This window comes from Rhipicephalus microplus, chromosome 3 (assembly GCF_043290135.1).
Source record: "Rhipicephalus microplus isolate Deutch F79 chromosome 3, USDA_Rmic, whole genome shotgun sequence".
NCBI lineage: Eukaryota > Metazoa > Arthropoda > Arachnida > Ixodida > Ixodidae > Rhipicephalus > Rhipicephalus microplus.
Genome location: NC_134702.1, coordinates 21864935 through 21891763, shown reverse-complemented (window position 1 = coordinate 21891763; position 26829 = coordinate 21864935). Strand labels below are relative to the sequence as shown.

The 26829-nt window shown below is 44.4% G+C and overlaps 2 protein-coding genes across 3 annotated transcripts; one reads left to right on the top strand and one right to left on the bottom strand.

Annotated features, from left to right (window-relative positions):
- The first annotated feature begins 4761 nt into the window (after positions 1-4761).
- On the top strand, positions 4762-23316 carry LOC119180661 (uncharacterized). 2 transcript variants are annotated; one of them, XM_037431783.2, is made up of 2 exons: positions 4762-4908; positions 18200-23316. In XM_037431783.2, the coding sequence occupies exon 2, from the start codon at positions 18229-18231 to the stop codon at positions 20965-20967; it is 2739 nt and encodes a 912-aa protein (XP_037287680.2). In that variant the 5' UTR covers positions 4762-4908; positions 18200-18228; the 3' UTR covers positions 20968-23316. The 2 variants fall into 2 exon arrangements, with proteins under 2 accessions (XP_037287680.2, XP_075745186.1); XM_075889071.1 differs by lacking the exon at positions 4762-4908 and adding an exon at positions 16985-17619.
- Positions 11178-13007, bottom strand: LOC119162979 (uncharacterized). Its single transcript, XM_037414864.2, has one exon. It carries the CDS (start codon positions 12684-12686, stop codon positions 11178-11180), a length of 1509 nt encoding a protein of 502 aa, XP_037270761.2. The 5' UTR covers positions 12687-13007.
- Positions 23317-26829: the final 3513 nt, after the last annotated feature.

The following is a 26829-nucleotide window of genomic DNA, read 5'->3' as shown; positions in this document are numbered from 1 at the left end:
ATAACCCTCTTGGGACTTCGGGAGTTCTTCATCAACCAGGCTGCCTGTGCATCTTCTTTGTCTTTTTTATGGTACTATCTATTTATTTATCATTGGCCAGGGTGCCACAAAGTGCCCGCCCGTTACGAAGGATATAGCCTCGCTATCATCATCAGCCGCAGGAGAGAGCCAGCCACGAGTTACTGTGTTCCCTTTCATAAACGACGACAGAGTACATATATCCTCTCCTGTGACGTTGATATGCTAGAGCACTATAGAGATTGTTAGTTGGCATTTTCGTTTTCGTGGAGAAATGGCATAGAAAGGAAGCTTGTGAGGGAAGACAGCAGGAATTAATGGTTCGCACAGAAATATACTGTGTGAAGTAGCCACCATGCACGTCCTAGACAACAGCTGTTCGGTTTTTTTCAAACAGCTGCTTTTTTCTTTCAGACACGTGGCAACTTAAGTGCACTTTGAGCGAGTACACTTTGCCTAGAGTGTCATTTGTGGGCCGTCACACGAGAGAGTTTAGTTTCACTCGCTGCAAAGTACACTTACCGGCAAGTGTGTTCCCGAACCTCACTTTACTGCGACAGCTGCGACGAAGTGAGTGAAGCTTTGATGCCAGTGGCTTGTACAGACCCTGTTGCCACTTGTTCTTACACCATGGCTGTTGCCTAAAGTGGCGCTCGTACCATTGTTTTTAAATTCGAAGCATTTCTTAGCGAACTTCGGCGACTTTGCGCGTGTCTATCCATCTATCTATCTATTTATTCGCCTATGACTATTAGCTCTCCTGGCCGTTTCAATATTGGTATCGATACCAAACATGGTATGGCATAACATGACTGCATGAAGAACGTATTTATTTAGTCATAAGATGAAAATCATGACATGTATGTCATGAATGTCATGATTTACATCTCATGGTCTTGCAGCTGACTGATTGATTGATATGTGGGGTTTAACGTCCCAAAACCATCATATGGTTATGAGAGACGCCGTAGTGGAGGGCTCCGGAAATTTTGAACACCTGGGGTTCTTTAACGTGCACCCAAATCTGAGCACACGGGCCTACAACATTTCCGCCTCCATTGGAAATTTAGCCGCCGACGCCGGGATTCGATCTTGCGACCTGCGGGTCAACAGCCGAGTACCTTAGCCACTGGACCACCGCGGCGGGGCATGGTCTTGCAGCTCTTGCAGTGGTTTCGTTCACATGGCATGTCGCAAAACTTGTATGGTATGACATGATTGCATGGCGAACACAAACAACTGACCCTAACATGAAAATCATGACATGCGGTCCTGTAACAACATGACTACATGTCACGCTCATGAGGCACTTGCGGCCGTTTCGCTCGCGTCACATATACCAAATTTGGTATTACGGTACGTGAATGTATGACGAAGGTATGTGACTGGTGCAAACATGATAAACATGAGATGCACATCATGTAACAACATGTCTACATGCTACACTCTTTACGCGCTCGCAGCCGTTTCGCTAGCTTTACATGTACCAAACATCGTATTACGGGACAAGAATGGATGGCGAAGGTATGATCATCATCATCATCAGCCTGACAACGTCCACTGCAGGACAAAGGCCTCTCCCATGTTCCGCCAGTTAACCCGGTCCTGTGCTTGCTGCTGCCAATTTATACCCGCAAACTTCTTAATCTCGTCTGCCCACCTAACCTTCTGTCTCCCCCTAACCCGCTTCCCTTCTCTGGGAATCCAGTTGGTTACCCTTAATGACCAGCGGTTATCCTGTCTACGCGCTAAATGCCCGGCCCATGTCCATTTCCTCTTCTTTATTTCAACTATGATATCCTTAACCCCCGTTTGTCCCCAAATCCACTCTGCTCTCTTCTTGTCTCTTAAGGTTACACCTACCATTTTTCTTTCTATTGCTCGCTGCGTCGTCCTCAATTTAAGCTGAACCCTCTTTGTGAGTCTCCAGGTTTCTGCTCCGTAGCTAAGTACCGGCAAAATACAGCTGTTATATACCTTCCTCTTGAGGGATAGTGGCAATCTACCTGTCATAATTTGAGAGTGCTTGCCGAATGTACTCCACCCCATTCTTATTCTTCTAGTTACTTCAATCTCATGGTTAGGCTCTGCGGTTATTACCTGCCCTAAGTAGACATAGTCTTTTACAACTTCAAGTGCACTATTACCTATCTCGAAGCGCTGCTCCTTTCCGAGGTTGTTGTACGTTACTTTCGTTTTCTGCAGATTAATTTTAAGACCCACCTTTCTGCTCTCCTTGTCTAACTCCGTAATCATGAGTTGCAATTCGTCCCCTGAGTTACTCAGCAATGCAATGTCATCGGCGAAGCGCAGGTTACTAAGGTACTCTTTATTAACTCTTATCCCTAACTGTTCCCATTCTAGGCTTCTGAAAACCTCCTGAAGGTATGATACTGGTGCAAAATTGATAAACATGAGATGTGTATCATGTCACAGCATGACTACATGCTACGCTTATGATGTGCTCGTGGCCGTTTCGCTAGCTTCACATGTACCACATTCGGTATTACGCGACGCAAACAGATGACATAGCTAAATGACACATCCAAACATGATAATCACGACATGCTTGTCATATAACAACATGACTACATGCCACACTGATGATGCGCTGACGAACTTTTCGCTAGCTTTATATATGCCAAATTTGGTATTACGTACGTGACGCCAACAGATGACGAAGGTATGTGACTGGTGCAAACGTGATATTCATAAGATGCGTGTCATGTGAGAACATGACTACATGCCACAGTCAAGGCGCCAATACATTTCGACGTGACGCGGTGCGCGTGCTCGGCGGCGTTTATTTCGTCGCGCCACGTCGGCGTTGCCACGCCAGGCGCCAGTCCTGCCCACACGCCGTACTGTGTTGCTTTGACGCATGCGCGTTTCAGCGCGTCCGGCGTCCCTCCGTCACAAAAAAAAAAAAAAAAAGAGGGAGACATAAGGGAGTTTTAGAATAGCGCACCGCTAGCCTTTGCGGTGCGGTCGCTGCCATTGCGCATGCGTCGTAACGCGAGTCGGCGTTCGCGTTCGCGGACCGCACGCAGAAAATCCGAAATTGCGTGCTGTGATGGCGGCCCGCATGTGGCCCGTAAGCGCTGGTTTCGAGGCTACGGTGTCGCTGCGCAAGGCGTTGCGCTGCTATCAGTGCGTTGCGGTTCGCAGCAGGGCAAACGCTATTCTAACTCATATGGCGCCCGCTACGCCCGCAGCGCTTGCAAACGGTATTCTAAAGCTCTCTATAGTGTTGTCTGGGTAACGCATCGGCGCGAAATGCAGCACGTCGCATTTCGCGCCGGTTGCCATTGGGCCGCGCTGACGGGACGCTGGTCGCGCCTGGCGTCAGACTATAGTGCTCGCGTTTTGCTAACGTAGTGTCGCTGTGGCCAGCATGCGCGCGCGTCAACGCTACATGGGAGTATATTGAGCCCTTCATGATGCGCTCGCGGCCGTTTTGCTAGCTTCACATATACCAAATTTGGTGTTACGCAAGATCAATGAATGACGAAATATATGACTGGTACAAACATGATAATCCTCACACGCGTGTCATGTAAGAACATGGCAACATACCACGCTCATAGTGTGGTCGCGGCCGTTTCGCTAGCTTCACATATACTAAATTTGGTATTACGTGACGTGAATAGATGACGAAGGTAAACGACACATCCAAACATGATAATCGCGACACGGAAGTCATGTAGGGCATCATTTACCTCCACCTCGTTAAAACGTTGTCCTGATTTTTAAGTGACATAACATTTCTCATTCGTGCATCGCATATCATCGATTGCCACTGTACGTGGTATCTGCACTTTTTTTGTTTCTATGAGGAATACTACTATGTAATAAAACAAGTCGTAATTACTTATATGCTACTTTTAGGTAGCATATACAGTACAATCAACGCCTCCTGGATTGCCTGTGCCTGCCGGATGAGCGCGAGACGCTGGTCATCTATGACGGCGCTGCCTACGTAGGGGTAAGGGTCTTTGTACTCGGCCTTTAAGATTGGCAATTTTAGCGTTTGTTACTAATTTCAAAGGATGCCTTGTATTAAAGAAGTTGCTTGCTGAATGACGGCGTCACTTATGTAGGGTTAATTATAATTACATTTACGCCTTTTAAAAACGTTTTACGTTATTTTTGTTCCATGTAAGCTCCAAAAACGTAAAAACCTATTTGAAGACACCCCTACCTGAGTAGCGCCACCACCGTAGTTCCGACGACCGCCGCTTCCTAAGTGACTGTCGATAATCTTGGAGGCACAGGAAATCTAGGAAGCGTTGGTACAGTACACACGAACACTGCACATTCCAGCACCCGGGGTATGTGCGTATGTATTGTTTCAATCACAGTTTGGTTGTTATCATAGAGTCTCATACAATAATACCATTGTATGAAACTCTATGGTTGCAAGTAACAAACCCGAAACAAATATTCTGCACGAGCGTTTAATGAAGCTCGAGTCAACGTAAAACGGCATGCTTTCAATAAAAAGACACAAAATGCATTTTTTAGTATTTGTGGATTCTGAAACATTATGTTGTAGACCAATATATATTCAATGGGAAACAAGTGATTTAATTGTGCCTGAATGACACAAAAGCACAGTCTTTGAGTTGTCTAACCCAGTATGTTTACGTCATTGACGCCTTGTTTTAAAAAAACTTAAACGCGTCCTCTGGTGGTATATGTGACTACATAATGAAGTGCGCTCTTTTTCGCTCTTTTTAGCAGGATTTACCAGTATCATATAGGTGTTCTGTGCCAGCCACGGAGGAAGCTCTGTGGCGCGTGTGTTATGCGCGCGCGTGCTTCGGTCTGCTCACTCGGGTGTAGCGCGTTTGACGTCTGGAAACCTACTGAACTGCTTCTTGTTATGAGGTAAGGTGTGGGTAAGGTCAGAGCACTTGCGATCACTGTCTTGTGTACTGCGACTTGATTTGACGGGGTGGATGCACGCAGAGCGGTCCCTCTTGATTAGCACCTTTGGATTGACACCATGATCACCAGCATAAAAAGCTACAAATTTGCCCGCCAAGCCGCCTCCTGGCCACTCGCAAATGTATCATTTTTGTTCCAAATGTGCTTGCTGCGCTCATTGTGAGGAACAGCTATGCATGTTTTTAAGAATTCGGCGAAACCTTCTGGCGCGTTGGCTGTTGGGGGATCTGTTGCTTATTTAGAAAGCAGGGGTGCGTTCGTTGCTGCGCGCGTCTAGTCTTCGTCGTAGCCATTGGGTCTAGCCTATGTGGCTGGCGTCGGCAAGCCGTGTTTCAAATTGGAGCTACAGCATTGCTTGAGTTTCGTTTACTCTGAGGAGCAGCACGAATGATAAAAGCTCGCTCATTCGCCCGCTTATCTGCAGGGCACACGTCTGACTCCCATTCGTCACAGGAAGCAGGCAGGCCAAACATGCTACTTCGAGCTGGTTCTATAACCGAGTTCTTTCTTGCAAGTGAGAATACTTGCGCTGAGGTTGAATTTCTGTTGAAGTACTCATGCACTATTATTGCCATTCGTGCATGGACGATCACTTTTCCCAACACCCCGATTTCGGCGCGGCTTGGTGCTATTAGTTCTAAATTCTTTGACGTCCGTGATCGGAACACGTTTCTGCAACAATGTCTTAGCACAGTTGGTACAATATCCGACTGGTATGGCTGATACTAAAAAAAAAGAAAGATGTTTGGCGCTGTTCTTGTGAGATTTTAAGAACGGTGTGGCTAGCATCACCGTGCCAAGCCACCGTCCACTGAAGAGATGGCGCTACGTCGCTCTCATTTAGTGACCCAGTGTCGTCGACGCTGGCCGCTAGGGGCATGGAGAGTGAGAAGCAGGTCATTGCTACATCTCTGCAAACAACATAGTCTTGAAATTGTTAATGCGGGGCCTAAGTGTGAGGGGCAGGTTACGTGGGAAGTTGAGCACAGGCAATCGAGCATTAATTATTGTCTTATCAAAGAGGGAATCTATGGCAAACCTACAGAGATGAGAATAGATGAGAAAGGCATTAACAGCTTGTGTAGTGATCATAAACGCATAACATTAGAAATGGGATATAAAACTTAAAATAAGAACGTAGAGTCAAAGTGGAAGCTCGTATTTAAATGACACACAAATAACATATAGCCGCAAGAGGCTTAGACGAAGTAGGAAATCTACCGGGGAAACACTGGGAGTATAGTGAGCTGTTACATGTAATGACAAGGGAGATGGAAAAAGAGGAGGAAGCGATTTGCTGGTAAGAAAGGAGAAAGCCTAAAAGTTGGTGGAACAGAGAAATCCCGAAAGCGATCGAGAAGCGACGCGAGGCATAACGGGAGCACAGACAGGCAAAAAGGGAGAAGCGGCCACAGGATGAAGTCAACCAAATATGGGAAATATATTTAGAGAAAAAAAATGAAACACTGTGCAGAAATCGGTCGAAGCAAAAATTAAAGGTGAAAGTGAAAGCTGAATGACAGATTTGCGAAAAGAAGGCTGCTCCTAGAATATTTTGGAGCCACCTAAAAGTGCTAGGTAGGAAGTCTGTAACAATGCGACAACATGTGGTAGATGAAGGAGGAACTAAATTGAAACGGTACGAAGCACTAGGTTATATCCTAAAGGTAGCAGCAGGTTCATTTAAAAAGGTCGCCCAGGGAACTTCCCCGGTGAGTAAAAGTATGGAAAAGAGTTCAACCGAGAAAGAGTTAGTACTGAGAATTTCAATTGGAAGAAGGCCTAAGAAAAAATTTCTAAGCGCACTACTCCGGGGTTAGAGGGGGTTCAAATCTGCCTCATTAACGAACTAGGAAATAGCACTAAAGAAGCATTACTGAAATCTGTAGAAAAGTACTAACAAGGGGAGGAAGTACGGCACACTTCGCAGAGTAGTAGAATGAACTTAATCTATAAAGGCAAGGAAGAAAAGGTTAACATTCGCTCGCACAGACCGCTAACCATTACATCTGTGCTATACAGGTTGGCGATGCAGGGAGTAAAATTAAATGTAGAAACGTGGCAGAGGAAAATATTTTGGGAGAACTTCAGAATGGATTCCGAATTGACAGGTGATTAGACAGTAACCTGTTTGTTCTTACTCAGTGTATAGAAATATCTAAAATAGAAAACAGGCCCTTATACGTCATAGCTTATCTGGACATCACTGGGGCATATTACAACCTTAATCACGAAATTTTGTGGGACTTATTGAAAGAAGTGGGCACAGGTGATGAATGTATGCAGCTTTTGAGAGAAATGTACAGAGAAAATATAGTTTGCATAGAATGGGAAGGAATAAGTAGCAACGACAGCATTGAAATTAACAAGGGGCTGAGACAGGGATGTCCTTTGTCACCGCAGTTATTCATGCTATACATGGTGAGGATGGAAAAAGTGGTAGAGGGTAGCAACATTGGATTTAATCTGTCGCACAAACAGGCTGGCGTGATGGTTAAGCAGAAGCTTCCAGGATTATTTTATGCAGACGATATTTTCTTATATGCGGACAGTCAAGACGATATGCAGCGGCTGGCAGATATATGCGGAAGGCAAGGCGAGGCTCTAGGACTAGGGTTTAGTGCAACAAAATGTGGGTTGATGGTATTCAGTGATCAGGAAGACCAGGCGGTCTCAATACAGGGCCAAGGAATACGGAAGGTAAGTGAGTATAACTACCTTGGAGTATGGGTAAATGAGAGAGAGATATATATGGAGATACAGGAGAAAAAAAACATCAGAAGCAAAGGGAAAGAGGAGTGCTGGAATAATGAAGCGCAGAGCGTTATGGGGATGCAATAGCCACGAAGTGCTTTGAGCTCTATGGAAAGGCGCAATGGTTCCAGAGCTTACATTTTGGAATTCAGTGGTGTGTATAAAATCAGAGGTGCAATGGGGAAGGGCTGTAAATCAAAGGACTGTGGGACCCCTTGTGTTGGGCACTCACGGGAAGACGATGACGAATGAGGCTGTAAAGGAGGATATTGGATGGAAAGGTTTTGAAGTAAGAGAAGCTCAGAGCAAAAGGAGATTTGAATAGAGGTTTAGGAAAATGGAGAGTAGATAGGCAAGGAAAGTGTTCAGGTATTTGTATAGAAAGAGCGTGTACATAAAGTGGAGAAACAGAAGGCTCACTAGTAAATATATTTATTTATTTATTTATTTATTTACATAGTTCCTGCAACGCCGTAGTGGCATTACTGCAGGGGGGTATACATAAGAAGTCATAGAAAACATTTCTGCGATAAGACGCCAAACATAGTGAAAAATTCAATTATAACAACATATAAAAATAAAAAATATTTTAGTACAATATTGCACATGACAACAGGTACCAAAAGAGAAGTACCTATGTCACAATTTCACAACGATGAGAAAAAAGCGCTGTTGTCACTCAAGTTCACTATACCTTCGGGAAGTTCATTCCAGTCTCTAATTGTTTTTAAAAAGAAGGAGTTGGCAAAAGTAGTGGTTTTGTATGCGTATTCTTGTATTTTATGTGAGTGTTGGCATCTTGTGGAACGATATGTTGGTGCTAGTAGGTATTCAGACTTATTAATTCCTGTTAGGTTATAATATATGCTATGCAGAAGTTTTAATCGAAGTTTCCGTCTTCTAGATTTTAGAGTTTCCCAGCCTAATATGGCCTTTATTTCTGACATACTAGCGAATGGGTCGTAGTTGTTGCTGACGAAACGGGCTGCCTGGTTTTGGACTTTTTCTATTGTTTTTGCAAGATACTCTTGAGCCGGGTCCCAGATAACACAAGCATATTCAAGTATAGACCTGACAAGAAGGAAGTAAAGAGTTTCTTTCACCTCTTTTGTTGCACAGTGAAAGTTTCTACGAATAAAAAACAACGTTCTACTAGCCTTTGAGATCATTTGGTCTATGTGTCTGTTCCAATGGAATGATTCTGTCAAGTAAATTCCTAAATATTTACACTCGGGCACTTTTTTGACTGCCTCGCCATTAATACTGTATGTGCACTGGATTTTTGAAATGTTCTTTGCAAAGCTGATGTGGTTGCACTTCGAGATATTTAAGCACATATTCCACGTGGAGCACCAATGTGTTACCGTGTTTAAGTCATCTTGCAATAATTCAGTGTCTGTGATTGAAGTAATGTGACGGTAGATGACGCAATCGTCTGCGAATAATTTTATGCAAGATTTTATGTTATAGGCTATATCATTTATATAAACCAAAAATAACAGCGGACCTAGAACGCTACCTTGTGGCACGCCTGAGGTCACGTTTACATATGAAGACGTTTTAGAATTTAAAACAACACACTGTTTACGACCACTTAAGTAATTCCGTAGCCAGGTTTGCAGCTTAGCATTAATATTCAGTGAAGCCAGTTTAATATCTAACAGATTATGTGGGACCGTATCAAATGCCTTGCGAAAATCGAGAAATAATGCATCAACAATGTTGTTACGGTCAAGCGCAGTCAGTACGTCATGCTGAAATTCAGTTAGTTGTGTGACGCATGAACGACCCTGCCGAAATCCATGCTGGGAGCGGGCAAAAAAATGAGTAGATTCGAGATATTTGAACAATGCGCTATAAATAACATGTTCTAATAATTTGCAACAGGTTGAAATTAAGGATATGGGACGATAATTTTGTACATGTTTTTTGCTTCCTGCCTTGTGTACAGGAACCACATTGGCTGTTTTCCAATCCCTTGGAATAACGCCGGTGTCTAGAGACAACTTGTACATTATGCATAAATATTGTGCAATAATAACGTGACACTTTTTAAGTACATGAGATGATATACCGTCAGGCCCTGTAGCCTTAGAGGTGTCCAGAGTACGCAGCAGACTATCCAAACCAGCGTAATCGATTTCAATTTCCGCCATTTCATTACCAATATTTTTTGAAGGTAGCATTGGAGAGTGTTCAGTTCTTTTTGAAAACACTGACTGAAAATAGGCGTTAAATGCTTCAGCTTTCTCCAAGTCATCCGTTATAGTTTTTTCCTGGGTTAAAAGGTCAGGGATAGCTGTGTCGTCTTTTCTGTTGCTCTTGACATACTTCCAAAAGAATTTTGGATTACACTTCAAGTCTGTGTTTAGCTTGTCAAAGAAGACACGCTTTGCCTGTTTTAGTTTTAACTTAAGCTCTTTGTTTACACTTTTGAGCTTTGTTTTATTTAGTGCTGTTCTCTTTTTAAGAAACTTTTTATGGGCATTCGCTGCTTTTCTAACAAGTTTGCGTATCTCAGAGTTGAACCAGGGTTTGTGCCTCTTTCTGCATCTTAGACACCTCTGAGGTACGTACATATTCACCAGCTCTGTAACCTTGTCACGGAAAATTTGCCACAATTCATCCATGCCGCATGACTCCGATATGCATAAAAAAGTGGGATAATACAAGACCAGCTCTTCGGAAATGGCATTAAAGTCCCCTCTGTCGTACATGAAAACATTTCGAGGGGTTTGCTTACACGCAGGTATTCTAGAAACGTTTAACTCTGCAACAACGCAACTATGATCACTAATTCCTGGACATACGTTTGTGTGAACAATAACTTTTTCGTCATTGCTTAGTAAAAGATCTAGTAAAGCGTTAAACCGAGTTGGTTCGTTCACATATTGTTGTAGCCCATAGACGCTCATTAGTTCTGAAAAGGCAGAACAATTTCGATTTTTTTGTGGGGCTACACAGTCGGAATCCCATTTCATATCGGGCAGATTGAAATCCCCTCCCAGTATTACGCAGTGAGATATTTGTGATAGTATGTCGGAAAGTTGAATCAAAGATTCATTGTTGTGGTCAGGTGGGCGGTAAAACGATCCAAAAACGATGTTGTTTCCCTGGGGAAATTGGACGCGGCACCATACTGATTCAGTTTCATTATCAAAAACAACTTCCTCGCTGGCAAGGCTACTTGAAATTAAAAGAAACACGCCACCACCATGCCTGTTTCTATCTTTACGGTACACTGTAAAACCTGGCGGAAATATTTCTACATCCAATACTGTGTCGTCAAGCCATGATTCGGTACCCATAACGATTTGCGCTTTCACCGTTTCAAGTAAGATTGTAAACTCATCAATTTTGTTTTTTAGGCTTCGACAATTGACCACCAACAATACTGGTGTAAAGCTTTTTGTGATGGTATATTTCCCATTTGTTCTTAAGCTAGAATGAGCATGTCATTTCCGCCCCAATATCTGAGCATGCGCCCGAAGAGGAACTGGTTGGTGCATGTCAGTATCCCAGGCAAATGCTTGCCCATTGATTACCAGCTTATCGTAACTTAAATGTACACGATTTTTCTTGTCGAGCTGTTTTTCTTTACTGTACTTCCAAAGCTGCCGGCGTTTTTCTTGAACTGCCTTGCTGAAGTCTTCTGATACGCTGTATGACGTCCCCTTGAATCTGTATGCATTTCGCAGAACAGATTCTCTTGATTTCGATCCTGAAAAGCTAGCAATTATTGGACGAATTCTTTCTGTTTTGTAGGCCCCGAGACGATGAGCCCTTTCTATTGCTATATTTTCCAGCTTTAATACATCCGTACAGACAGACTTAACTAGATTTTCGGATTCTTCCCAAGTTTCCTTTGGATGACTATCTGGTATTCCAAAGAATACCAAGTTTGTTCTCCGGCTTCTGTTTTCTAAGTCGTCTAGTTTGTCAGCGAACTTCTTTTCTGTTTCCTCTAGTGTAGTAAGGCGCTTTTCAATTACATTAGTTTTAGTAATCACGTCGTCCAGCTTTTTCCGAAGCTCATCCTGAGTTTTAGCAATGCCCGACAGCTTTTCCAACACGGTTACCTGCCCTGACTGTAGCACCTTTAGCATTTCTTCGATTTTACTTATCTGTTCTCGCTCAGGCACAGACATAGGGCCAGGGTTTTGTTCTATGTCACCAGCCAAGAGTAGTAATGTCTGAGAGGCCACATCGTAACCCTCCAAGACAGACCAATTCAATGCGGCAGCCATACACTCGCGAGAAACAGCATAGCACGTCCAGATAAGCCATTTACCGTTAATGGGACACGACACTCTAAAAAGCATGTCATCACTGCTTCTAAAGCAATTACAACGGCATAAATAACTAACCTGATACATTGAACAGAGTGAGTGACGGCCGAGAAGAGCGCCGTGTCCCAGTGGGCATTGGTTCAGGGGCTCCCTTTTGTAGCCAGCAGTAGGCGGATCCGGAAGCGTACCACGATGCTTTGTCATCCAGCTCGTTTCGATGCGCAGATGGCACCGCTCCGAGGTGCTTGGTGAATCTAGTAGATCATGCGTAGTCGCTTGTGGAATGCCAAGAGCCGCTGGCCATGTGTCGATCGGTCGAAATGCCACGGGTGTAGCATACGTCGCCGCCGCTGCCATGAGCCCGATCAGCACCTGATACATTGAACAGAGTGAGTGACGGCCGAGAAGAGCGCCGTGTCCCAGTGGGCATTGGTTCAGGGGCTCCCTTTTGTAGCCAGCAGTAGGCGGATCCGGAAGCGTACCACGATGCTTTGTCATCCAGCTCGTTTCGATGCGCAGATGGCACCGCTCCGAGGTGCTTGGTGAATCTAGTAGATCATGCGTAGTCGCTTGTGGAATGCCAAGAGCCGCTGGCCATGTGTCGATCGGTCGAAATGCCACGGGTGTAGCATACGTCGCCGCCGCTGCCATGAGCCCGATCAGCACCTGATACATTGAACAGAGTGAGTGACGGCCGAGAAGAGCGCCGTGTCCCCATATGGCTAGAACGCTACCGCCAGCGCTAGCGTTCTAGCCATGATGATGATGGTGCGCACCACGCCACCTACCGCTCAGTAGTTGTTATCCCTGAATGAGGCTTACGCGCGAGACACTTGCGCCATGAGGCGCAAACAACTTTTTAGGCTGCGTTAGAATCTCCATAGTTGGCGCACCCAAAGAGTGCACTGTTTCAAGGCATGGGGCGCTTGCGACTTCCGGTTGAATTCGCCGATTTCTGCGGAGCAGGAAAAGTTGCTCCTTGAAGTAAATCTCGCGACGCAGATCTGCCAATGGATGACACCATAAGACATTACTCCAACATAAGAAAGGTCTTTTTTTTTTTTCATTTATATTTGCGAGCCTGGTGGCATACTAGTCACCACGCCGTTATGAAGAGGACGCTCATAGCATCCGGGTACTAACGGTATTAGCGCTGAAAACATGGAGAAAAAAATTCGTACAATAACTTATGGGGCAGCTCTGTTGTAAGAAGCCATGGCTGGTGTAAATACTGAAAAAAGTACCCAAGAATGGACACGTTGTGTTATGCATGTGCAGAGGAAGCGGAAATTGTTGAACACTGGATACTTTTCTGTAAAGAGCGTCACCCTGAAGTTCAAAGTGCCAAGGCTAAATTTTTCCAAGCTTCGCGAGATTAAGGGCAGAGAAGGCGAAATTAAATTTAAGCAAATAAAAATAGTCAAATCGAGGCTCCTTCGCTGATAATATTAGGAATTTTATGTCCCAGAACCACGATATGATTATAAAGTATGCTGTAACGAAGGGTTACGGGAATTTCTACTATCTAGTATTATATCTACCTAGAATTTCATTTGACTGCCATGGCCGGGATTGAATCAGGTCAGCAGCCAAGCTTTGTAACCACCATGCCACAATGATGGACTATCTGATTTGTAAATAAAATGAGGGCAGAAGTGCTATCTAACATTCCACGACTAGCATAGCTGGAGGGGGGGTTCAGCCATTTGAAAATTTTGAATTTATCATGTGCATACCTACAGCCACATGTACAAATGCATACACGAATGGGCACAAATTCATTTTTTAAAGGGCCCCTAAACCACCCAGCGGTCAATATTTAGTTGAGGTGAGGAAGTTGTGCTGGAATTTACAACGAACACGTAGCCGTGAGAATTTTTTGAAAGGGTGCCGTCATAGCGAGGTTACACGCGCTTGATGATCGAAACGCGAGGATCACTTCTTTCCCTCTTTCCTATGCTACCCTCTTCCGAAACCGCTTGGCCCCTCCTCGCTGAGTCAGCTGAGTGCCCCTCCTCATCTCGTGTGGGATATGTCACCGCTGACGTGCTGTTCGAGACAGCGTGTACTTCCGGTTGCCGCGATCCGCAACTCCGACACCCCAGCTCGTCGTCAACTGTGTTAGGTGTGTCATCTGGGTGCACTGATCGTTGGCTAACTGCTGTTGCTGTCATGCCGGCCCATGCCCCTACGCTAGCGACTTAGAGGTTGTATTACGGGCCGCAGATGTCGATTCGCAAGCGTAAACACGACCAAGAACAGCAAGGCGCGCGAACAGCTGTTTGCAGAGTGACCGGAAGTCGTCGGTTGTCATTCGGTCAATCGCAAGTATCGAAATTGGTGACGTCATCGAGTTTCACTGGTGATGTCACACATGTCAGTGGCGAGAATGGCGGGGACCGGAAAAGAGAAGTTATTGTTTTTTCGAAGTTGTGGCACGCCCGCCATTTGTAGCACTGCGGCGTGTGGTATTGTTGATCGCGATGGCATTCTGCACGCGATGCGCTTGTTTACTTGGAAATGTTTGGGAAAATATCAGAGGAGGTTTAGGGGCCCTTTAATATACCAAATCAATTATTAAAATACAGGCTAGGCCACTACTACAGTCAGGTACAACTTTAGAATTATGTGGCATTTCCTCCTCAAAGATGGATGTATACAAGCAGGCCTTGATTGGCGCATGCTTTGAACTGACGTCACGAGCAGTTTGTCTGGTAACCCCTCCTTTTCTATTTCTATTATTGGCTATTTCGTTAGCTGTGGAAGTGATTGGTTGGTACGTTTCAGTCAGCCACATGACTCTAAGTATGATACATGCTTCTTGTCACTATTAGGTGGAGTGATCCACTTCCAACCAAAAAGTTCGACTTTATCCGTTAATCCACACCCCGCCGTGGTGGTCTAGTAACTAAGGTACTCGGCTGCTGACCTGCAGGTCGCGGGATTGAATCCCGGCTGTGGCGGCTGCATTTCCGATAGAGGCAGAAATGTTGTAGGCCCATGTGGTCAGATTTGGGTGCACGTTAAAAAACCCCAGGTGGTCAAAATTCCCAGAGCTCTCCGCTACGGCGTCTCTCATAATCATATGGTAGTTTTGGGACGTTAAACCCTACATATCAATCTATCATCCGTTTATCCACCTAGCGTGGACCGTCCCCTTCTAGTCCCCCATTAAAGAAAACCATCTCAAGGTGTCTTTATACTATCGGTATTATGGAATATTTCAAGTTTTTATGGCATATTTTAAGGTATTTTAAGTTTAGTCATATCTAGTTATTTTCGCCAAATTCGTGAGATGGAGGACCACTCGGCTTTATGTAGCAATCTCAAGCATGAACTCTTATGCCACTGGCAAGATAATTTAAATTGAAATTCTGGCAGTCAGATTTGCGGGAAGTGGGTCATGCAAGAAGCTTTTTATAGCCTGTAGTTCTATAGTACTCTTTATAGGCCCTATGCATTCCGTAATTTTGCTAAGCGTATTTTCTAAAAGTGTTTATGCACGGGTGTCGTCCATACTGGCTGGATATTAGCAAATTCCATGCCTTCATATGAAAGTAGACCTAAAAACTGCGTTAACTACAGGTCAATGTCATTGGCTAGTATTACATGCAAAGTAATGGAACATATTATAAATAGATATGTAATGTATCTTGTTAAGCACAATTTATTAATTGGAAATTAAAACAGCCTTAGAAAATGTTTTTTATGTAGTATGCAGCTAGCATAATTAACCCATGATTTGGCTTCAGCAATAGACAAAAGGCACGTAATATTTTGCATCTTTTTAGATTTTCGTCAAGCATATGACGTTTCAGCACATGATCTACTTAATAACAAGTTTTACACTCCTACGAATTGAACAAAAAAGTAATTGAATGCATAACGGAATACCATTTACATAGAGTCTGTGGTTCTCAACGTTATCTCCTCTGAAATTGCTGCGGTGACCTCTAGAGTACCCCCAAGGCTCTGTTTCGGGGCCCCTCTTATTTTTATTGTACATAAAGGATATCACTAGTGGCACTGCATTGTCTTTCAGGCTGTTTGCAGATGACGTGATGGTGTATAGTGTTATTGATAGCGATTCTGACCATTGTGCCCTTCAGATTGATTTAGATAAGGTTTCAACCTGGTGCGTAAAATGGGATATGTCATTAAGTGGTTAGAAGTGCTTCAATATCACCTTTACAAGTAAACATGTATATAAGGCATATGAGAACAGACTAAATAACGTTACTTTATCTAAGGTTATAGAATGTAAATTTCTATGTGGTTTACTTACCTCGGATTTAACGTGGAATAGGCATGTACAAGAGATAAGAAAAAAAAGCATGCAAATTGGGCTTCCTATGTTGAAATTTTGAGTGATTAGCTAATCTTTTGAAGGAATTGTTGTATTTTAAATATGTTCAGTACTTGAGTATGCGTTTATCAGCTGGGATCCCCATACTCTTCAATTAGTCAACCTACTAGAAAAAAATTCAGAAAAGGGCTGTCTTAGGAATTCGCGACAGTAGCCTCGGGTATCACTGAAGGTAAGCATGCACTTCACTGGCAGGAGGAGACAGAAGAAAGGCCTTGAGACTCAAATTTTTTTACAGCACACTCTAAAAAATATCGAGTAAAAAGGGTGTCTTTTTGTCCCACGACAATAATCGTCATCAGGCTTGCGTGTGCTTCCTTTCTTGAAAACTCGGCGCTGGCCACTTTCCTATCGAGAATGCAATGTAACCCTGATAATGGGCATGCCAATCGTGACTGGAGTGTACCGGGCACGGGGCGATAGCCCAAGGATGGAACGCAATATAGATGACGATTATTGTTGTGGGACAAAAAGACACTTTTTTACTCGCTCTGTTTTTAGAGTGCATTTAATATTCAAAAACGGACATAAAGAGGAAGAAATACATCATATTGCCATCGTTTATTTTATGTAGGCTGAACCGTGGCATGAAAGCTCACGAATTTTTTTTTTAAGTGACACTTTTCGTTATTCATTCTTTTGTAGGACCATGAGCGAGTGGAGTGCTCTTCTGTCAGATATTAAGAAATACAATGTAATGGCAACTTTTACAGTGCTTTGTCTGTTGAAATGTATGACTGTTAGTTTAGTGATGCATATACCCCTCTGCTGTAATGCCTGCTAATGGTGATATTGGTGCCTAATAATAAATTAATAATTAAGCTACCATAGCAACCCTCCAAGGTATCTTCATTGCTAAGGTGTTGAACTGATAAGCATGAGGCTGCTGGTTATGTTCTTGGTCATGGTGGATATAATGCTAAAAGAGTGATATTCATAAAACACCCTTGTAAATAGGCCCAGTTGCATGTTCAGATGTTGCAATCAAACACGGGTGTCACTCACTAGGGTGTTATGTAGTGCATTGGGCTCGTAGAACCTCAAAATTTCAATTCACTCATTTTTCAGCTACTGGCGACTGGGATTTTTTTTTTTAAGTGGAATGTATTATTTGTCATAAAGGGACCCTGAAACACATTTTCAAGTAGCCACGGAATGAATTCACTGGAATAGGTTATTGCCTCACGAATTCAACGCCGGAAAAATTTTAAGAATCCGGCCAGTGCAAGTGGAGTTACGAAGGTTTGTCGCATGCTGCAATTGCATTCTCCCTTCTCTTGTCCCGACAAAAGCGCCGAAAGCTAAGCAAGGGGGGATCGCATGGGGAATAGAAAACTTTACGCTTGCCTCATGACCTTGAGCATTTTTTCTTTCTTCGAATGCATGGCTTTTTTCGTGTGATCGCGCGCCCACGGGTGGAGAAGTCGCGACCTCCCGCGGCGATCTCTATAACGGCTGAGGGCACCTTGTTCAAATCAGCCAATGGCTGATGGATGGGCTATTTACAAGTGATTTTTGGACATCTTCCGTAATCTGTCAAGAGAAGAAAAAGCGGTTTTTTTAGCGGGCTTTGATAAGTTATTAAGAATTCCAGGCCGCGTGCTACGCTATAATATTTGGCTCGCTTGTGGTCGGGAGCCTCTACTATCGATCGGCAGCTTTTTATGACCATGCTCAAAAAGTGTTGCAGGTCTTCTTTAAGCGCATGCACTTCACAGTCCTGAAACAGTTTCCGGTATGACTGTTTGCTAAAGTTGACACGCAAAATTTTTACAGCTCTGGATATTTAGCTTTTTTTTTTCTCTTTTTCTTCCCACTGAAGGTGCTGATAAGAAGAGGCCCTTAGCCAAGATGAGTTCGTTGGAGAATGTGCAATCACTACAGAACAAGCTTCTGATGCTTAATCTTCTGACAACATCTAAACTCGACAAGAGCGTCGGTGCTTTCACTAGCCAACTAGACCCTCAACATGTTGTGCGGTTCTTCAAATGCATGGAGAGCTCTTGCGACTTTTGCACTGATGAAGAAGACAAGTTCAAGGACCATTTGAGGGCTCATGTGGACCCTCCTCACTGTACTTACTGTAATGAGGTTGCTGCAAATGAACAACTTCTGGTTGAGCACATGGTAGCAGAACACGGTTCTTGCCGATTCCAATGTGCATTGTGCTTTTACAGGTCACAGACTGTGACTCACGTTCGGGTCCATGCCATAATGGTGCACAAATCAAAGTCTCTGTACTGGTACGCATGCACGGAGAGGGTACCAACCAGCTCTAAGCTTGTCGACCAAGGAAAAGGCCATATTAGTGGCTATGTCTGCAAGGATTGCAGCTTCCGGAGCCTTTCCACAGAACGCTTCTTTGAGCATCTTTCAGTGATTCATCCGGGACCTCCTGCTCTGTCTTGTCACATCTGTTCTGCGCAAGTGGGTGGTCCAAGCTCTCTTATTGATCATTATACGGAAATGCACAACATACGTGCTTTTCACTGCCTTTTTTGTGACTTTGGGAGCCAGTTCGACTGGGATGTGATTGTGCACATGAGCGAGTGCCATCCCGGAAGGCCTTTCAAGATTTACTGCCGTGGAAAGGACATGCCATCATCCTTCAGAACTCTGAAAGACTTAGAAAGGTCAAATATCAAAGATAGTATCCCTGCCAGTTTCAGTTCCTTTTCCCGCCACAGTCTCAAAAATAAATGGCAACAAGAAAATGAAGGCAAGGAATACTGTCGTGACTTAAGTGTTAATGTCGAAGTACCAGTGAAAAAGGAGCTAGAAAAATGCAGCAACTCTGAAAAAAGCGTGTTTATGCCTGGATTTGCCATGTCAGAAACAAAATGCAAATGTGGTGCCATCTTCAATGATGTTGGCATGCTTTTTCAACACCTTACTGAGGAACATACCAAGGAACATTGCTTTGACTGTTTCAAGTGCATGCGGCTCACAGCTGCATCTGTGGGGGATTTGTTTGCTCACATTGTCGACTGCCACACTGCCTTTTTTCGTTGCTGTTACAAGAAATGTATTTTTATTGGTGAGAGCCAGCAAAGTGTTGATGATCATGTAATGCAGGCACACCAGTGCTTTGATTTGCCCAAAGAGGAAGCCACAGAGACTTATCACAATGTTACTTGTGTGAACACCGAAAGCGACACACGGCCTCCTAGTAACCTTGACAAAGGGGACGACGTGACCACCTGCCCTGAAGAGCCTTCTGAAAATAATTATGGTTGGTCCCTTCTTGAGGGTGGCATTGTTTATAGTTGCACCCTCTGTTGCCAGAATGATATGCAACCGTTAGACTTTTTCCGCCACATGTCACTGGGCCATGGTATAAAGTTCTTCTGTGGTCATTGCAAGAAGGGCTACAAGCTGTGGAAGCAGATGGTGATGCACCACAGCCGCTGCCATTCAGAATTACAGCTTTCAGTGAAGAGCTTTGAAAAAAACAAGTTGGAAGATGTGACTTCAGAATCACAGTCAAACTGTGATAAAGAAGGGCAGAATGGAGCGGACAGCAAGTTGGCAACAAGCAACGATGCTGAACTAAAGGATGCCGGAAATGCATTTAAAAGTACACTGGCCAGGAAGACTTCCCAGGAAAGCTTCATAGAGACAGCAGCACAGTCTGCAAGAAGAATTGATAGCAGCAACCTTCATGCGCCTCCTCTGTCAATGGCATCACATTATTCACATACACACAAAAAGGCGCCGCCATCGTCATCAAAGGAGTTGAAGCAGCTTACTGTTAAGTCCGGACCTCTGCAGCCCGCCCCTTTGGGCAAAAACTATGCGACCTGTGGTCAACAAAAGAAGAGTCAGCCAGGCTATTCAAATGCAGCTAGTCGGCAAAAAGATGAGTATAGTCGCACTAGGCCTGAAAGCACCAGAAGTGTCCCTGAATTTTCACCCTCAAGCAAAACAAGCATTCCTCAAACAGCTGTCAGGAAATTGTCTCCTGCTTCATCTGCCTACCACAAGAAAGGCCTACCAAAGGAAAATGAAAGAAAGGCTCTGCAGCGTAAGGATGACTGCAAGCCATCCTTGTTTTGTGGCCATTGCTTAAAAGGTTACAAATTGCTGAAGCCTCTTGTAACTCATCAAAAAACTGTTCATCCTGAATTGCCACCTTCCATCAGGAAGTTACACATGGAGAAGTTAGAAGACATCACAAGTGATGATGCATCAAAGTACAAACATCAGGGTGCTACAAAAAGTGCACGGCTAGATGAGTGTGTTCCTGTTGGGAATGAGAGCACTAGTGAAGTGTCTCTCAGTGATGGTATTAATGATACCGACTATGAGCGGAGCAGGAGTGATAGTGTAAGAGCTCTCAAAAGAAAACCTAAATGGCGGCGCATTACATTAATAAGCAGTGATTCTGAAGATGACGAGGATCCCATCGCCTCGAAGCTTAGCTGTCGTGTCGAAGAATTTTCATACTATGGGAAACCAGTGGAACCTATTGACACCAATGACATTTACGTCCGAATCCACGAGGGTGACTTTCGCATTGCGTTCTCCCAGTTTGCTAGAATTGTAAATGTTTCTCCTATAGTGTTGGTGCACAAGGAAATTCTAATGTGAATTCAATGCATACCTGCCTTGGTCACATTCTGTGTTGTAATGGACGTATCATGCTGGTTTTTGACTGTATGTAATCTGTTAAACTTCTAAACATGCTAAATCCATTAATGTTCTTACAAAATAAGTTTACTATACCTGAGCCGAGTAAAATAACTTGGTGCTCCTTTTGTGTTAAGCATTTTCTATAGTACTGTTGCATATTGCTTTCAGCATGCCTGTGCAATTTTAAAAGCCAGTGAACTTAAACATTAGTTCCAATTTGATGATGTAATGCATGCAGGGGTGCAACAGCTGCGTCATTGCGTCAATTTGATACAATCCCGACCGGCCTTAAAATTTTCTCAGTTGCGCTGATTTCATCGAGAAATGGAGGTAACATTGGCCATCTGTCATTTGCGCCATCAATTAGTTCAAGCGCGAAGAACCACAGGTCAAGACTCTCGGAAAATGCGATAGACCAGATAGTAACTACGCCGCATGCTTATCGGTCAGCTGGTCGCACGAGACCCCTACCGGCGGGACGACGTAGCTTGAAGACAAAAATGCGTTGCGATGGCCATCCACACTTTGCCGAAAATATGAAATTCCTAGTCAGCAAACGCAGCTATGGCATGTGAGAAAGTAAAGCTGGAAGTGTATGTTGCATTTTTCATGCACAAACTAACTCGACGTGCTCCTTAGGCCAGTGCTCATGACGACCACGTTGATTGCCACAGCAACAGCACATGAACATTTTTCTGTCTTGAAGTTGCGCTGTCCAAGCGTCCGGTGCCGTCGCCGGGCAAACGGACGCGCACCGTTTATCTGGTCGAACCTGCCTTGCAAGCGAGCCGAGAAGTTGTACCTTAAACCTAACCCCTCCGTGAAAAAAAGAAGAAAAAACTGTGGGGGCAGTTCGAAAATTCATTGGCTTTGTTCTAACCCGTGCCGAACGCTGCTTAAGCTACCTTTGTCGCAGTACACTGGTGCCTTTCAGAAAAGCGTAACAAGATTTGGAAGGAGTTGTTTGCACTTGTCGCGGGACACAACACCTTTTGTTCAATTACTCATAGTAAAAACTAGTAAGATCGTTTACATTTAAAAATGCTGCTGGCAATCATCTGGATCGGTGTATGTCATTTCTGCAGCCATAAAGAAAACTTTGCATTATTTTTTTATTTTCGCCACCCCGTCTCCGTTTATCGACTTTCCTGAATTTCAAGGCCACCAGCTTAGCAGACCCACATTTCAATTCTGCAGATTCTGTCAAAGAAATCGACAGGCGCAGCAAATGCTAATGATGACTATTATTGTTTGCTCAGTGGCATGGTTGAAAATGCTACTTACTTTGAAATCGCAGTGCTCATGCTCAATCAACATGATTTAGAGGATTTTGAATTGCTTGTACATATTGTCACAAGAGTACAATATTTTTTTTATATGTAAGCATTCTTTTTTATATTACTCCAAAATTTGGTCTTTCGTGATAAAAAATGAATGTTTGGTACTCTGTAACCTGCTCCAAAATTCGGTTTTAGTGCTGCAAAAGCAACGTTTAGGTACTATAAAAATTGCTCGAAATTCTATTTCGTCTTTTGCATTCTTGTATAATGTCTTTTCTTTACATGCTTGAACAGGAAACTCTTATGTATGAATAGATACCATTGAATCTCCCCTTGTAAACTTTGGAATCAGTCACTCTTTATGACAATATTTGATATATATACTTCAATGTCTTTGTTATTGCTTAAGCTGTTATGCTTTGACCTGCTTTCAAGAAAAATGTTACCTTTGTAGATCAATGATACATCTAAATTGCTTTGTGAATGCAGTAACCCATTAACTCCTACAATTTCCTATGAGATACATGCGTCCCGAGCGCTACGCTGCAGACTGGGTGGCTCCACTAGCCTGCATAAGATGTCTGTGTTACACTGGAAGTGTAACACAGGCATCTTTATGTGTTACAGTGGAAGTGTAACACACAAATTTTATGTATAATGACCACCTATTGTTATTTTACTTGGTGTTCAGGAACTTGCAAGCATCTCAGCATGAGGAAGGTTAAAAGTTTCACAAAGAATCAGTTTTTTCAAGTGTAAATATTGCAAATGTAATGCATTTGCTACAGAAAGCAGTGCACTTTGTATATTGAATACGTGTACAAACGGAGGAGAATTCTGAAAGCATGTGTCACCCCTTGAAAAGCTTTACCTGCAAGATGTACTCTGTTATAAGTGTTAATATTTCCAAGGTTGAGTGAAATGACTAAAGGAAAATGAATAAACCTATTCACATAGATTGCAAATATAGCAATGCAAACACTGCTTCTGATGCTTCAAAATAAAGGTGGAAGATCTTTGCTGCCTACTCTTCACATTTTTTGTAATAATCTCCAAACACCATGCGAATAGGTTGGGTGGGGTTGATCGAAAACCCTCAGTATTCTGCTTGAATAGTCAGATTATTTGTGTGATAAGTAGCGAGAGTAAATGAAACTCCTCTTGATTAAGTGGAAACAAATGCTGCTAACCTCGCACACTGCAGCGGCTGCTGATAACTTATGTCTACCCAGCCATATAAGTGATTGGCCGGTATAAATTGAAGGCGTGTCATCAACCCTTGAAATTCTTACATTTTGCATGTTATATATGAATAGACACACAAGCACACACACGAGCATTCATCATGGCGGTTTTTCATCACCGAAAAATACTTCTTGCTGCGCTGCTGCCTTGTGCTCTGAACAATGGAGACCGTAAGCATTGCTCAGGTGCACATCCATATTATAAATAGGTTCAGCATAGAATCTACTTAAAGTTCATTAAGAAAAATTTGTAATGCTATTTGTTTCATGATTGGCATTCTGGCCTGTGAATAAAAAAACGCACTACAAAGCATCACAGGGCTAAATATACAGTAGGAACAACTGCCCTACAAGTGTATGGCAAGAAGTCGTGTGTGCTCTAAGATGTGGCATATGAGAATTCAGGACACGGGGTGAATGAGCGCCCACGTGACAACACAACTTCGTTTAATTGCTCAATGTAATAAACAAAACTGAATTCTTGAGCTAAAATGCACCACAAAAGGAGCCCAATCCTCTATGTGTCCACCTTGTGAATTACCCACTTCAGTGTCCATTGATTGGCTGGAACTCGGCAAGCAGTGCATCACATCTTCCTGGTCCTTCTTCAGCAATGCTTTTACAACTTTAGATTCAAATCAGAGAGACTAATAGCGCTTCACTGTAATGAATGCTGCTCCCAAAGATCTGCTTTTGGATGTACATCTTGAAGGTTGTACATGAACTCGAATCGCATTTTAATGCAGCCGCCGACCCATCGTACCTGGAAGGTAAATATATGCATTCCCTGCATTGTTCTAAAGCACCCAACCTTCTTCACACTTGTAAATTTGTTTGTGTCCTGTTGCTGTAAATTTCGTCCACTTTCTCTTTATGCTGGGAATGAGCTGGAGGGTATGGTGCATCGACCCAAAAGACATTCAACCAAACTGCCGACATTGCAGCTGCATGAAAGCCACCCAAAATCACATTCTTTGGTAGTGTGAGGGGAACCCACCACCTAAGACAATCCTCCCTCATGGCGTGGGAGTCACTTCTGTCGTCAACTGACAACAGTAATCAGGCCGACCGAAACGGTCATGGCATACTGGCCACCACCCTTCGAACCACCGGCATTCTGAATTTGACGACTTTGTTCTGCCGTTAATAAAGCTGTTTCTTATCCATCGACGTAAAATCTCTGGTTATTTATATTACTGTATGCATCGCCCGGAAAAGGTTGCGAACATCCTCGGTTGCGAACATCACGCATGTTCTGGAGAGGATATAGAAAAGGAAAGCGACGTCGTCCTGAACACCATGACGTCATGGCTCGCCGCTTTTTCGAGTGCTCCTCATAATGTCGCTTACAAACTTTGTCCTACTCCAATCCATACATACTGTCAAAGATAGATCCCAACACAGAAGCACCACAGTGCAGGTTCTGCGCCACAGCTACTCTGTACCACATGATAGGGGAGTGTCCAGACAATCATCCTAGCAACCAGGACACAACACATTATGGAATGGTGGGAGGCAACTTTGTCCCGCTTGGATCCGAAGAGCCAAGAGACCGTCGTGCAACGTGCGAAGACAGCGACCAGTGCCAATGGGATCCCGGATTAAGAATCCCACTCACCCATCGGCTTGCGCAGAAAATCGTATAAACGTTTCATTTTGTCTCTCCGAAGTAGGCATGCCCACAGCCCCTAACGGTCAAATCGAGTGCAAAAGTTCAGCAAAACGCCATGTACAGCCACCCAAATCTTTAACTATCATGCGCAGCGATGATTTATCTGCATGTCAGTGCCACATCATAGAACGAGAATCTAAATTAGGGGGGAGGATGAGGCATGTGGGCTTACACTGGCGCTGTTATGCCAGCGAGTCCTCGTCAAACGACCGTGCCTCTGAAAAAGGCAATCTGGGTCAAGGCCAGCCCGCAGTCTGCCTGGCGCGATCACCTCGACGGCGTGAACACGCGCGGCGCTCCTCTGGCCCACGTGCAGTGAGTCAGTTGCGCACGTGACAGCGAGCCGGCGTCCTCGTGTCAGGTGGTCTGACGCATGGCGCGGCGGCCCCATTGGCGGAATCTGCCCGGACGACCAGCGGCGCTTCTGATTGGACATTTTGGTTGGACCCGGTGTAAATAAAAGAAGCCCTGCGGCGCGTCGCGATCGGCAGTCCTAGAGAGAGGAGTCCCCATGTCGGAGGGCCGACATGTGTGTGAGTCAGCGGTCTTAGGCGAAAGGCTGAACTATGTGTTAGAGAGAAGAGCTCGGCTCTTCGCGTCTCTGTCGGCCCCAGTGCCGAAATTGTAACGCCTCTGTATATATGCTGTACATAAACCTTGTTTGACTCACCGTCGTCTCGTCCGCTCGTCTGATCAGCTCTGCGCAGAAGCAGTCGCGAGCTGAGAAACATACGCTACCAAACGGCTGGTGACCTTCCCGGCGGAGTCGGAAGCAGTGGCGCCTTCGGCACCGTGTTGGCGTCGCCGTCTTTCGCAACAGTGGTGGCTTCGGCGGGATCGGTCCGTCTTTCGCAACAGTGGTGGCAGCGGTGGGATCGGCCGGCGTCAGCGACATCGATGCGGTGAGTGCCTGATGTTTTCCCCTCAGTTCACCAGACTACTCTAGCTCAGGTTGTAGTAGTTTAGAGAAAGGGCTGTGTGAAGCATTGAAGTGAGCTTTGATCGTTTCAAGCCAAGTTGAAGTGCTTTGAAACCAAAGTTAATGCGGAGGTGGTAAACACGGGAGGGTGAAAAATTGCTTGCGCGTCTTGCTAGTAGGCTTATAGTGGGTACGGCAAGTAGATTCTTAACAGGGGCAAACAGCAAGAGGCTAGTGTGAACGATGGAGAACCTTAAAGTGAAGGAACTCATCGAAATTTGTGAGGAACTCGGCATTACTTTGGGCCGTGCGAAACGAAAGCAAGCGATCCTTGATATCGTGAAGGATGAGGGAGTGTCGGCTGAGGAAGTCGATGAGGCCTGGGTGGATATTAAAGCACGCCGTGAGGAGGCTGAAAGGCGAGAAGTAGAAGCTCGCGAACGTGAGGAGGCTGAAAGGCGAGAAGCTCGTGAAGAAGCTGAAAGGCGCGAAGCTCGCGAAGAAGCTGAAAGGCGCGAAGCTCGCGAACGTGAAGAAGCTGAAAGGCGCGAAGCTCGCGAAGAAGCTGAAAGGCGCGAAGCTCGCGAACGTGAACAAGCTGAAAGGCGCGAAGCTCGCGAAGAGGCTGAAAGGCGCGAAGCTCGCGAACGTGAAGAAGCTGAAAGGCGCGAACGTCGCGAGGAGGCCGAGAGACAGGAGCGCCTT